We start from the raw sequence: 14,162 nt of genomic DNA on the forward strand, positions 1-14,162 counted from the left end.
CATTCTACAAGATACTGGAAGAAAGATGACACTAGGGCTGCCCCAAGGGAGCCAGCGCTACATTAATGCTCTCCTTGGGGTCCTAGGTAAGCACTGAAATGCCCCACAGAACTAGGTGCTGTTTAGTAAATTGGAATTCACCCAGGACATGACCATTTTATCACAACATGGAACAGAAGACAGTGATTCCACCCATCCGTTCGTAACTGGATCAATTAGAATCATGCTTCCTCCCGCCCCCATTTATTTATTTTTTTTTTTAAATAAGCACAAGTAGTAGGCTGTTACTGACCAGGTCTCGATTCTTATCTGCCTCCTCATAGTACCTCCAGCATGATACCTAATGACAAAAAAGCTAGCTTCCCAACTCAACCTGATTGAGCCGTGGTAAAGAGCAGAGTCGCAGAAAGCTGGATGCAGCGTGCTCAGTCCTGCATGCAAACTACTGAAACTCTAAGCCAATGCAACAGCCAATCTACAAGCAAATATCAGGAGGTAGATTGGTGGACATTGCGTTCTGTGTGAAAGTATCCCAAGTCCCCACAGATTGCATTTCCTCTGCTTTATGTTGTAAAGCAAAAAATGTATGGTATCACTTGCATATGGGTGAAAGAAAGTAGCTCTGTACCCATGTACAGACAGCTTATACCCATGTAGAAATAAGATTTCAGCCTGACAGGTAGTATCTTAATAAATAAAGAAGCCAAAGATACAAAAATACAAATTATTTAAAGGAAAGAAGTTAAGAAGTGGTAATCTAACTTGAAACACGATGAATATGTTAATGTACAGACTGAAATCTAATTAAGAAAAGCTCAATAAAGGAATACATATACAGTTTTTAATATTTAGTCTTCAACAACAATCAGATGTAATTTATTACTTCTTTCCCATACATATACATAGGTGAAACTCCAGAATGAAACCATGGTGCAACAGATCCTGTTGCAGAGAGCAGCTTTTTTCACTGGCTGGAGTCCTGCAGCCATCAGACCAAGCACCACCACCAAAAGTAAGGAATATTGTGTGGAAGCTTTCTTCAAAGCCTCTGCTCCATGGCTGTGTTCACTAGGGAAAGCATCATGGCACTTACAGGTATGGGGTGCAAATGCTCCCATTCCTCCCCTTGGTAGAGTCTCTCCTCCCAAGTGGAGGTGAATCCCCTCGTCAAGTTTTTGCCTTATAAAAGTGCATGGTTTCATACAGAACGCTGCTCCCTCTGCCTGTGCTCCAAACCAGCTGGCTGCAAACAAACTCAAATCTGAAGACATAATAGAAAAAAAGCTCCACTGAGAGCACATTCCTTTTGGACAGGAACTTGTTCATGTCTCCTGAAAAGAGCAGATGCAGAAGCCAGCCAAATTTGTATGCTACAGCACAGACCTGCCAGTTTTTAAAATCCACACTGAACTCACAGTGCAACATTAAAAAACAGTGTGACTGCAGGATAGACCTGTACTTGCTCTCTCTATGCTTCAAGCTGTGGGAACACAAGCAGCTCTGATGCTGTCAGCAGGACATATACATTAGCTCCAGCACAGCATTTTTCTGTGATCGTTTCCTTGCTCCCAGTTGGCTTGAAACCCAGGCAAAGCAAACACTGTCTGCAGAAAACACCCTCTGCAAACATCACCAAGCCTGGTGGCAGACTTCACTCATTAAATACCATGTATTCACCTGTTAAATCAAAGGACCTCATTTATTTGCATAGATCTTTAACTTGACACAAATAAAGTAAGGCTGTCTACAGAGACTTCTGATGACCCGAGAAATCTGCTAAGGGAAAATTGCAGGGTATGGATTGTGTAAGTGGCCAGCTCCTCAGCAACAATCATAAGAGGATCTACATAGGCAGTGTAACAGGCAGATTAGTCTCAAGACCAAATCCAGAGAAATGAAAGCTAGACATTCCTAGCAAGTCAGAGAAGTGAAAAGGGTATTATGCACACTTTGGCAATCATTGTACAATACCAAAATGAGGTCTTATCAGATACACTTGAATGCAATCAGGAGATAATAGCCATTCTTCTCAATTTTCTGAAACTTAAAGATGTCAATGCTGAGCAACTGCCTGATAAAACAGTAAATGAAACTCAATGACAATACAAACACAAATTAACTATAAATAATATTAGACACTAAATTGGCAGCTAGTGCTCAAGAAAGATCAGAGAATCACTTGGAAACTTCTCTGAAAATATCAACTGAATTTTCACAGAATCACAGAATCATCATGGTTGGAAAGGACCTCTGAGATCACCGAGTCCAACCATACACACACAAAAAAAACCCCTACAATCTCGGCCACTAGAGCAGCAATCAAAATTTTACAAATTCTTAGGGAACTAATGATAAACAGAAAAAGTCTGTTTTGATTATGATTTGAAGTCCTCAATACTCCACCTTAAAGAAACCCCAACATACTCTAACACAGCCAAAGCAGAAATAACAACAATCAGAAATACAAAATGGTTTCTATCCAAAAAGTACTAACAGATCAGGACACTCCAACCTGGAAAAGACATCAGTAGGAGAACACAATAAAGACCTAATAAAATCACAGGTTATTACGGAAATACACAAGATGAAAACACCTTTCATTATTTTTTGTAACTCAAGAACCAGAATGTATCAAAAGGAAGAAACAGATCAACTTCTATTGTGGGACATTCTGCCACACAGCAAGAAAATAGTGCAATCCCTATTTGACCACGTCTAAGCAATGCCACAGATGACAGGTTTACAAATGCTCATTATGCAGGATAATTCAGATGGACCTCCAGCTCAGAAAATCCCTGAATCACTGACTACTAGGAAAGTTGAATATGCTGTGTTTCTCGTACTCTTTACCTAAGCATCAGCTATTTCCTATCATCACAAATTGAACACCAGACCTAGTAGGACCCGTAGTCTAAACTCCATACAGACTTTCTTACAGTCTTAAACCATTTCCATTTAGAAAGTGAAGAAACTGATGAAGCGGTAATTTCTTTTCTAGGACCAGAGCTATCAGCACAAACAACAGCTGCTGATTGTTAAACACTCTCTGAAGGAATCTTTTTTTCTCATTCATTAAGAAATATTATTCTTCTTGCAAGTACTCCAGGCATGCTTCCAGAATTGCTAGTTGTGGTATCAACTAACAGGTGTACTGCACTGTCAGCTCTGTATGGAGCTGACGCTGGCTTGTATCAACAGAAGCCTATAGGTTTCTTCAGTGAATGGCACTCTTTTGATGTATGTGCTTAATTTCATTCATATGAATTGATCACACACACACATAAAGAAAAGGCTTAAGAAATATTAGCACATTAAAACAAACTGAAATTTCAGTCAAATGTGTCATTTGATGCCAAGAGGCAGAAGAGTTTACTGGCTTCATCCTGTACAACGGAAAGCCAAGAATAACTCAAGTGCTAGTGTTGTTTCTTGCACCAATTTCTTTTATCTTAGAAAAATTCCTGGTTTTCTATGACATAGGTTCTTGGTTGGTTGTTTTTTTCTTGGGTTTTGGGGGGATTTGTTTGTTTGTTTTTGTTTGGTTTCACTGAATTTCACTGAATTTTTAGAGTTGGAAGGGACCATAAAGATCATCTAGTCCAACTCCCATGCTGAAGCAGGATTGCCCAGAGCACGTTATCCTGCTTATTTTGGTTTGTTTTTGCTTTGCTTTTTTATACTTGTAAATCTTAGAGAGGCTCTTGTACAAACTTCAAAATATAGAAGAGCAATGTAGTACCATTATATTATTATATTACATAGGTGGCAATGTCCTGTATCATAATTTTGCTATTTAAAACAAGTCATCTTAACGCTTTTCATTTATTCAGTTTTTCACCAGGAATCAAATACTTGCAGGAAGTTACAGGTACTTACTTAAGCTGCTTAGCTGGCGTATGATGGCAGCAAGGGTACTATTTGTTACACATTCCAGTTCACTAGTAATTCCCTCTGGCAGTGCTCCTCGGCAGAGATGCCGCGGTTCAATGTTCCTTTTCACCAAAGGCATGGCTTACGACCTGGAATTTACAGAAAAATATGTATTATATTTACAAAAATGAAATTAAGAGCTATGAATCTGTCTAGCACACGTTCAGGTTTTGTTGTGGGTTTGTTTTTTTTTTTTCTACAAAATACACTTCACCTTTCTTCTTTTAAAGCACTTACTTCAGCATTCCCGCCATAAGATACTGTACGATTCCTACCAAGTCACCGGAGTCATGCACTCAAGCCAGAACACAACAAAAGCACTGCAGGTAAGCCAAGAGGATTCAGTCCATGTAGACAGTACACATCAAATCCAAGGCAAAAAGTGTAAGATTTACTGTCTATGCAGACCTGTGCTCCAGTACCAGAATCACTGAACTTTAGTCCACATTTGCATTTGTAAAAAACTGGCAGTCCCCACAGGGGTGGCAGGAAAATCTCTGTCTGGAACAAGCTGGCTCACTGCCTGGGCAAGCTGGCCACCGACAGACTGTCCGTGCATTACAGCCCCCTGACTACGTCAGACACTGACCTACCCTTGGCTCCAACAGGTTTTCAGTCAAAATGATAAACTCATCTGACAGAGAAGGGCAAGGGCCTCACAGAAATAGGCTGGGTGAGAATAAGGAAGAAGCTGCAACGTGAGGAAGAAGATGGTTTTCCGCAGGTGGTGCTGAATGACAATCTGAATGAGGTAAGAGCACATACTGAGCAGATTTTGGGAGCGTGGTAGATGTGAGAAGGCATTTATCTGAGAAAACAAAGGCTGTCAGAACCGGTTTTCTTGGAAAAATAAAAGAAACTAGGATGGGGAAAACAAATACAAAAACAGATCTTAGAGTCACAAAAGGGCACAATGGCATAGAAAACACCATCGTACAGAGAGGAGCTTGGAGGGCAAGGATGCCCAAGTGGGACAGAATTCCCCCAAAAGGGAAATGAGAGCATATAATATAACAAGTTCTTAAGTATGTTTCTTTAAAATGGCATTAATACAATTATGAGTCTATTTGATTAGCTTTTTTTAAACACTGACAATTCAATGTCCGTTCACTACTTATGAATAGTAATTCTGTTTAAAGATCATGTGGCATTGAAATTTTCTGGAATGAGAAGTCACAGTGTTACCAAGGACATAAGTTCATTTGGAAAAGATTTAACTGAAAATTTCTTTTTTATTGCACTAAAGCAATTAAAGTAGCCTTTCAATTCTCTCATTAAAATCACATTAGTAAATTAAAAAGACCTTTTCGCTTTTCAAATGTTGCATAGTAATCTTTGTAATGACTTTCTCCCCTGAAGGTTTAAAATATTTTCTTCTCAAGAACATTTCTAAAAAATTAACATCTTTTAAGTATTTAGCAAAAAAGTAAATTATTTAACTGTAAGATTATTTCAGAACAGGCCAGGAAGAAATAGGCTTATGACTTCTAAGCAATAGTCTTGAATTTTATTTTACATTTTTCTTAATATGAGACAGTTTATTCAAATATGTCAGAATTTAAGGCCAACTGAGTTTGCTAAATTTTAAACAATACATCAGAGGTAAGAGAGGAACAATTTTTATTTTATATTAGACCAAAAAGCTTCTTGTTTCTGTTCTATGTCTTCATATTTCTACAAACTAACGCACCTTAAAATATTGTTTAATATCCAATGCAGTCAGTTTCCTGAACTTGATCGAAAGCAGGTAAAAACTGGAAATTCACAATTATTGAAGAGTAATATTTAGCAACATCACCCTGCAAACAGGCTAGAACATTGCAACTGTGAAATAAAAGTCATTATGAATAATCATTTCACTATGCAGTAAAATGTTCATAAGATAATTAGTAAGAAGTAAATTAATAGGAGCATATATCAGTGCTAAAGCAGCCAATTCCAAATCTAAGTACTTCTCCAACACACAAGGTACAACTTTCGGTTTTCTCTGTAACATTAACAACACTGTCGTACAAACTAAGGGCATAAAGACTCCCTACAACTATGACGAGAATTCCTGAAATACCACTGGGTGAATAGACATCTCAAAATCTTCTTTCCTTAGACCTAATTTTTATTTTTCAATTCATTGCAATTCATCAGTAAAACACTCTGGTGAACAAGGCAACCATTCTACTGGGGCAGGGGGTGTTGGTTGGTTTGCTTTTTTAAGAGGATTACTTGGAATGTGTTTTGCTACACAGGTTCATATTCTCTATTTCTTTTTGTTAACTGATCTTAACTTAAATTCTTATATGAAAAGACCAGAAGACTAGCAGAATACATGGTTTCCAATGGCTTTCTGTCTAGCACTCTCAGAGCTGCCCCCCTCTTGCCTGTTGCAGTTTACCCGACTTTTCCCCACCAGCCCACGCAACGCGCTGGGACCAGTCGGAAGCTGGCCGCACACTGCCCAGTTAATTGCCTGCTACCTCTTCAAACACTCACCACACTGAGTATAATCAAAATGCCTTTCACCAGGAGCACTAATTTAAGTCCCTTCTTCACATCATGTTCTTCCTTGCCTATCAAAGCTAGTTTGAAGAAAACACACAACTGCAGTTTGAGTTTTTCATTTTCTCATCAATTCTTTATGAAATGGTGCAATGCGTTCCAGAGCAGGAGAGAGACAGACTGACCCAAGACATCCCATTTCTTTAAAAAGCAAGCTAAAATACACAGTAGCGCTGAGAGTGAGGGAAAAAACAAGTTTAATTTGTGAATGCATGATTTAAATTATTATATATCCACCTCATTTCAGTGTGAAGTTTAATTCCAAAAGGTAAACTGAACACTGATGAGTAAATACATGCCACAGATTAAGCAATGCATTAACTGTTCCTGATCAGAGGGGAAAAAAAAAAAAAGCCTGCAATTGCAATTATAAGTTTCTTGTAATCTAAAACCTTCAACTATCTGAATCAAACACTTACAGGCCTATTCAGTCTTAAACCACGCATAATATTTTTTTAAACTTCTGACTTAACTACCAGATACCAATGGTGGTGGTTATCACAGAGCTGCAAAATTTTCTCTTTGCCTATTAAAAACTCATCTGTTCTTTATGTTAATTTATCATCTTAAATGAAAGCACGATAACATATAACCCATTAGTAAGTAAGAAAAAGCTCTTATTACTATGTATCCTTGCCACTGAAGCACTACCTCCCTTTTCTTCACCACGCACAACCAGACAACCTTAGTCTCTCAAAGAAAAATCATAAGAAGTGAAGCTAAAATCTTTTCAAAATATATGTAACAGGAGGTTAAACAAGACAAAATAAGTCTCAATTACAGGAGCTTCATTAGGCTCAACCAGGCTGGGGGGCAGTTTGTTACCAGGTGCAGAAGAAAAAGCTTTGGCAATGGCAGTTCCGCTGCCTTCACAATTTGTCTTCCACCTGTTTCGAATCGCACTTCAGCCCCAGCTTACTATGAGAGGAGAGATTCATGGTGATACTCTGTCACTGTATTAAACACACTGGCACTTGGTAAACCATACTCAGTTTTACAACACTTCTTTTTGCTCCTATCCCCAAATAAATGGAAAACGTAAGGCAAAAAAGTTGCTATTATTTTCAAAAATTGTATCAGTTCAGAAGATTGGGACCAATCATAGTTGATCATTTTATGACATATTTTACCCTAAGTACTCAATGCGGCCCCAGACTTACAGCCAGGATAAACAGGTCCAACTCCGCTCCCTGCGTGGAGCCACCTATGACTGACACAGCTGGCTTTAAACCACCGGCTGCATCTGACGCAAGAGATGAAGGATCTAGAAAGATGCTGTACTGCATATATGCAACTGGCAGCACTAGACATGTATGAGACATTAGCGGCAGACCACAAAAACGGGAGCAGGAGTCAAAAGGCAAAGAAGAAAATTAAGGGGGTAAGATGTCGCTTAACATCTTATTAAATCCACGCGTGCCTCACTGGATGTGGATCGAACACAACATCTGGCTGGATTGAACTCCGACTGGAACACAAAGGACACTGCTCTCCAAACCCTACAGGCATCAGCAACTGCACCACTAACCTAACTCGATTTCCACACATTCTAAAAGAACAGGACATCAGAAGCTTGAATTAGCTTAGATCAGCCCATTAAAAATTCACATTAGGCGTGCTCCCTCAGTACTCTCACCTCCCTTTTTCTTCCTTTCCCCTCCCCCCCCCACAAAAACTTGCATAACTGCCTTTTGTCACAAAACCAGAAGGCACTAATCCCAGTAGTTATTGCTGTAGAGGCAAGCAGGGTACAGAAAGAGATAATCAAAGCATTTTTGCTTTTCTTTCCACGCTTGCCCTGCAGTTGCGGGACTATTGCTCCAAGTCAGCTCGGACCACCTTCCTCTGGACAACATCTGTTAAACCGCATGTAGGAAGTTTGACATTGTCTTGGCAAGTCAGATTTTAAAAAAAATCAAGTAGAAAGCAGATGTACAGTAACAAACATGAAAGACGACAAACACAATGTACAATCTTTCCAAACAAGAGCGGAGCACAGCTATTGTAAGAGACAAGCTGAGTTTTCAAGTATTTGAGCAACTGGCAAAAACTCAAAGCACCAGCTGTTCCCCAAACCTGCCTTTTTGCCCTTTCACATCCCCAAAAAAGGCACTGTTATTTACACTAGCACTAAAAATATGTAGCTGAATTTCATGGCTCTTTAACATTGCAAGTTCTTTATACCACAAAACGAATGCCATTCATTATACAGCCCCTCTTACTTGTGAATGTTTCCTTATTACATTTTCTCAGACGTTGTTCAATCCCTTTTTTAAACTCTTAAGAGGTTTCTTCTTATAGCCTCTAGTAAAATATAACAAAGCTGAACATTTTTACCATGAAAAAGAGCTTTCCATTCATCCATCCTAAATTCTCCCTGAATATCTTCTATTATTTTCAGGGACCTTTAGAGCTTTTCATTGATTAATCTCACAGACCCGTATAAAAGGAGAGAAACTACCATAATTCTCCTGTGGAGAAGAAAAACAAGACATGGATTGAATATGCAGTTTGTCATAAGCGATGCAGCAGATGGGATCCCATTCAAAATAAAGCACCTAAATTTGGATGACTACATATATATGAACTTAGTGTCTGTGTCCCTCCTGAGAACTCAGCAGAAGCTGAGAGATCTATTGATAAATAGATACAAGGATGATACAGCGCGCTCAAATACCTCTGCTATGCACCCACCTAACTTCAGGTGTCTGAATCTAGAACTGAACTTCACCTCCTCAAAACCAGATAAATACGATCCGTTTCATTAACTCTAGCGCCACAATCAAGTTACACTACCTCCTAATCGCACTGTCTCTACGCCTAGGGCATTTCTACATTTCAGATGTTCACAGGCAGTTAAATTTTCCCACACCTGGTGTTCACACACTCAATTCAACAGGCGGTATTTCCATCTCTGAATGGCACCCAATTTGGTAATACAGCTCCTTTTCCTATTCAAGTTTGTAATTCTAGATAGTCTGCAATCGCCCCACCTTCAAAATTTATGTGTGTGCTAAATAAGAAAAGAAGGGAAAGCAGGGAGATGAAAGACCCCAAACACTAGTTTGGCAGAAGCTCTCCATTCTTCCCACGGAGTCACTCTTATCACAGATCTCCCTGTCCTCCCAAGGTCCCTCATCTTTCACCACAGAACACAGAGGAGGGCTACATGGGTAGCGGACACCACTAGTGCCTTAACTCAAGGGAAGGAAAGGAACAGACATGCCTTTATTCATGTCCTTTTCTGTGTTTTTTTCTTTGGCCTAAATGATGACGATGACTAGGAATCTGATGTTTAGGAACCTCTCCCATTTATCATCTGTGAACATCATCTACTTCTGTATCATCAGTGACAACTTAAAAACAAATACACTGAAGTAGCAAATAATCTGGGCATCATTACTTTAAGTTCATTATCCGTATCATGTCATTCTTCTGCACTTTTTAAAGGTTGTTTGGTTTTTTTTTTCTTAATTTATCCCAATTTAAGGGACAATCAGTGTATTTATTTTATCAGTTAATATACATTTTTTTCATGTTTCCCCTAATTTTTAATGCAACTTTCTTGATTTTGATACTGAGTTTGCTGAAGCAAGGGCAGACATTTGTGACATATATGCAGTGTCTAATAGAATTCTGTTCCTTAAGGATAGCAAGAACAATTTTTTACTTATCCACAGCAAACCACATCTTTAAACAAGAAAACACAAGTAAAGTGAAATGCCTAGAAAATGCTCATCTCAAAAGAATAGCTAAAATTTAACATATGGCCAACTCTATCAATGTAATTTGCCCAGATCTTCTTCCTGATCTACCTGAAAAGCATGACAGTCAAGGCTGGGATGAAAATGGGCTTTTTTCTTCTTAGCATCAGACCACCACTCCTGATCTTCCTCTCACATCATACCAACCTGAGTACTGGCAGTGACGAAAAGGGCACAAAAACCCCTACAGCAATTTTGTTTCTTTAATGGAGCTTTAATTTTAACGTCTATTGCAAAGAGCTATTTCTGAAGGTTCACCAACTTACAGGGCTGGGGGTTTTTTTTGTTTGGATTTTTTTTTTTTTTTCATTTGGCTGGGTTTTTGTCTGTGCTGAGCTCTTCAGGGCAGATTTTATGGTCCAGTGATATTATGAAGGAAATCGAGACATTAAGCAATGACAGGAGAAAGGACAAAAGGGGAGGGGATGGTGCTTGGTTTTGTTTATTTACAACCTAAATATATTTTATGGACCTACTTATCCCTAGCCAACCCTCTACATCTCCAAAAAACCCATAAGAGGCATAACAAAAATTCTGAGTTGGTAGTTACCTCTGCTAACACACTGTGGGCCTGCAACATAGAAAGTTTACAGAACCATTAAAAGGCAAATGTATGAATTCACAAATTTCCTCCAACTAAAAAGTTGGGAGAGAAAAAAAACTAAATGGGTCTCCACAGCACTGAACATTTACATTTGCAATTACCTTAATAAATTACCAATTTACCTTAATAAATTTATAAATTATTATATTATTAAATTTATATTTAATTTTAATTTAATTTATTATTAAATTTATAAATAAATTACCTTAATAAATTTAGTTCTCATGAGAATTTCACACTAACGTTAACTCTAAACAAGCATCTGCACGATGACATTCACTAATGTATGGAAAAAAAAGCCCTGAGAATTATTTAACCTGAAATTAAGTAGCTATTCTTTCCATGAACGTACAGACTGTAATGTAAAGGAGGATTTAAAATATCAGCAATTCTGAAGACAAGTCAGAAATCTGCCTTATTTTCTCAAAACCTTGCTGGACAATTTTTTTTTATTTTTTTTTTTTGCCTGTTCTACAACTCCATCTTTGCATTAGCTGTTGACTGCCATTCAAGAAGATACTCATGCACCTGCCATGCTGTAACAGTGTTAAAGGTCTCAGCAACTTCCATTTAAGTACTTGTGTCTATAGATCACTGCTTAATAAGCATGCCTCAATGAACAAGACTGAGGGATTGCTCTAAAGAAGTCACTGCTTTAAGTTTTTCCTTCCCAATAGAAATTATTCCAAAACTACAATCCCCACATCAACTTTTCTCCATCACAACATTTTTCCCCAGGAGTTTCCAAGGAAATAAAAATATTATCGTTATGAAGTACAGACATATTATGATAAAGTTCCATCTTCTGCTCCAAGATAAAGGATCATACACATCTCATCCAATTAAATGGTTTTACCACTGTTAAAGGAGGAAATAAAAACATTTCTTGCTCTCTGCTAATAAAGCAAACATACAATCAGTACCATAACTGAGGTTATGCACTGTTTTATCTCCATTTCCAGGTATATAACCATAGTTCTTTCAAGCCCAACTAAAACATCTATGGAATACAGAACATATCGGTGAAATATCATTTTTTTCTCTCAATTAAGTTTTTACATTGTCCAAAGTAATGGATTTTGCAATTTATATTCATAGCACTTTGTCACACTGCCAAATACACAATAAACATTGCCAGTAAATTAGTTTGGATTTTTTTTACTCCTTTGTCACTTAAATCTTTACACTTTCTAAAGATGCTTTATGTTTTTTTTTCTTTTCCTTAAACACAAACAGTGGAAGAAAAACACTGTGGTCCCACTGAAGCTATTTATTAAGCTTTTAAATAAGACTTCTCCTTCACTAACACATTTTAATCTTCCTTGGTACACTAAATGTTACTAAGATATCTACTGAAGACTAGATTTGCTTACCTGAAAACTAATATAGGTTCACAGACTGCACAATACAATAGCTTGCTGTAGTGAATCCAATCACTCTGCCAGCATCCGATCCACCCACCCTTTTCTGTTCATCCTGGATCAGAATACAGATCATCCAGGACACCTTCACACATGACTAGCGTCTCTCGTTTCTAGATCCTAAGTTTTCCTTTTCCTAACCAAAATTTTGTTCATTAAGCCAAAACACTAATCACACTTTCTCTCAAAAGAAATAAGGCTGAAGGGTATTAAAGAAATCCAGGTGATTAAACTGGAAAACATCCACATGCGGTATACTCGTTGCTGTAAAAAAAAAAAAATCAGGATAAAAAAACCACATACATGAAGAGCATGGACTGAAAAACTCTGGGAAAACATTTCAGAAGATTTTACCCAATAAATAAATAAATTAAATCTGGTTTAACAGAACGATATTACCTGACACTGTGCTTGAGGGTAAAAGGTGGCCGGTGACTTTTATAGTGCACTGACTGGGAAAAAAAAGTTGATTTGTGCCTATGTAGGGTCATGTCCAGACTGAACACCACTAAATTTATTAATAGTTCTATATAAATCAGATTTTCTCTTCTGTCTTCTTTTCATATCCAGGTAATCCCACACACAGTGACAACAATTCACATTGTTGCTTTCCGCTGAACGAACAGTGACCAAAGTATCAACAAAAGATGCTGACACGTTAATCTTGTCCTTAGGACGATGGCTGCTCATCCTGCTCATAGTCCCTTTCCAGATGGCTCAGTGTGAAAGGGGTGGTGGGATAGGGAAAAAGGAATATTCCATACTGTTCTGAACATCTGTTCCACTGCCTTTATACATTAAAAAAAAAAAAAAAACCACCACCAAAACCTTACTGCCACTATCAATTTTACTATTTCAACCTAATACTACAAGGCTAACACCATGTAACTGTTATGCATGTACATGAGAAAGGAAAAACATCTTTTTAAGTCACATAAGAGCATTTGTTTACTTTTTGCTGTCTTAGGAATGGACTTGTTTCAATAAGCAAGTACTTAATGCTGCACTGGAAACACATTTTTCTTTCATGTGACCTTTCTTGAAATCTGTATTATACTCCAAGAATTTATTATCGTCCCTTCTCCTATTCAAGCAAATAGAACTGAGTCACCATTTGTTTCCCTTCAGTTTTATTTGTTTGTCTTTACTGAAAAGATAGACACTATGCATTTGTTTGAGCTTGTTTAAACTTTATTTGAACAGTTTTGCACAGCAACTCAAAAATATTTTCCTTGTGCACATACAGATACAGTGGTAGCTTTTTGGGTTTTTAAGCAGAGGTGAAAGAAATAAATAAAAAGATAAATACCTTACTACAGTACACAGTCTATCTCTCAAATAACATTTACACTTTAAAAATCTTGAAAAGAAGCACTCAGCCAGAACAAGGAGAAGGAACTCAGCATGGACTTAAGAAAGCAAAGGAAGCAGCGCTTTGTCCTACAGCACAAGAAAAAAAGACTTAGATTGATCATCCCCCCCCCTTTTGTATCATCTTGACATGTGCGAACCATACAGCTGCTGAATTATTCAGCTCTTTCTACTTTGAATAACCAATGACTACACATATGAAAATTCAAAAGTACTAAAACACTGACAAGAAAAAATGGCATCCTGTAAAATTTAATTTTGTTTTAACCTTTAGGACGTAAATGGCAAAATTCAGTCAGGAGTATAAACTGGATGAGGTCAAAAGGAGGAAAATCACAAAACAGCAAAGACCTGGTTATAATGCCAAGCTAATTAGGTCAGGAACAGCCCTCTACTAGCAGGTCAAAATGTTTCCAGATGTCATCAGGCTTGGATCTTATCAGATTTGAGTATAGAGCTGGTTGTGCAGACAGAGCCACACAGTTCTCACTTTTCATAGCTGAACTCAGCTGCCCAGAT

The 14,162-nt window shown here is 37.8% G+C and overlaps 1 protein-coding gene across 1 annotated transcript in view; it reads right to left on the reverse strand.

Moving 5' to 3' along the window:
• The window catches only part of WASF3 (WASP family member 3), a 77,278-nt gene that overhangs the window by 23,609 nt on the left and 39,507 nt on the right, over positions 1-14,162 (reverse strand). Inside the window, exon 4 of the mRNA XM_074146453.1 lies at positions 3,877-4,019. Coding sequence (XP_074002554.1) covers positions 3,877-4,009 — 133 coding nt within the window. The 5' untranslated portion in view covers positions 4,010-4,019. The remainder of the gene's footprint in view (positions 1-3,876; positions 4,020-14,162) is intronic.

The sequence above is a fragment of the Numenius arquata genome, chromosome 1, assembly GCF_964106895.1.
Source record: "Numenius arquata chromosome 1, bNumArq3.hap1.1, whole genome shotgun sequence".
Classification (NCBI taxonomy): Eukaryota; Metazoa; Chordata; class Aves; order Charadriiformes; family Scolopacidae; genus Numenius; species Numenius arquata.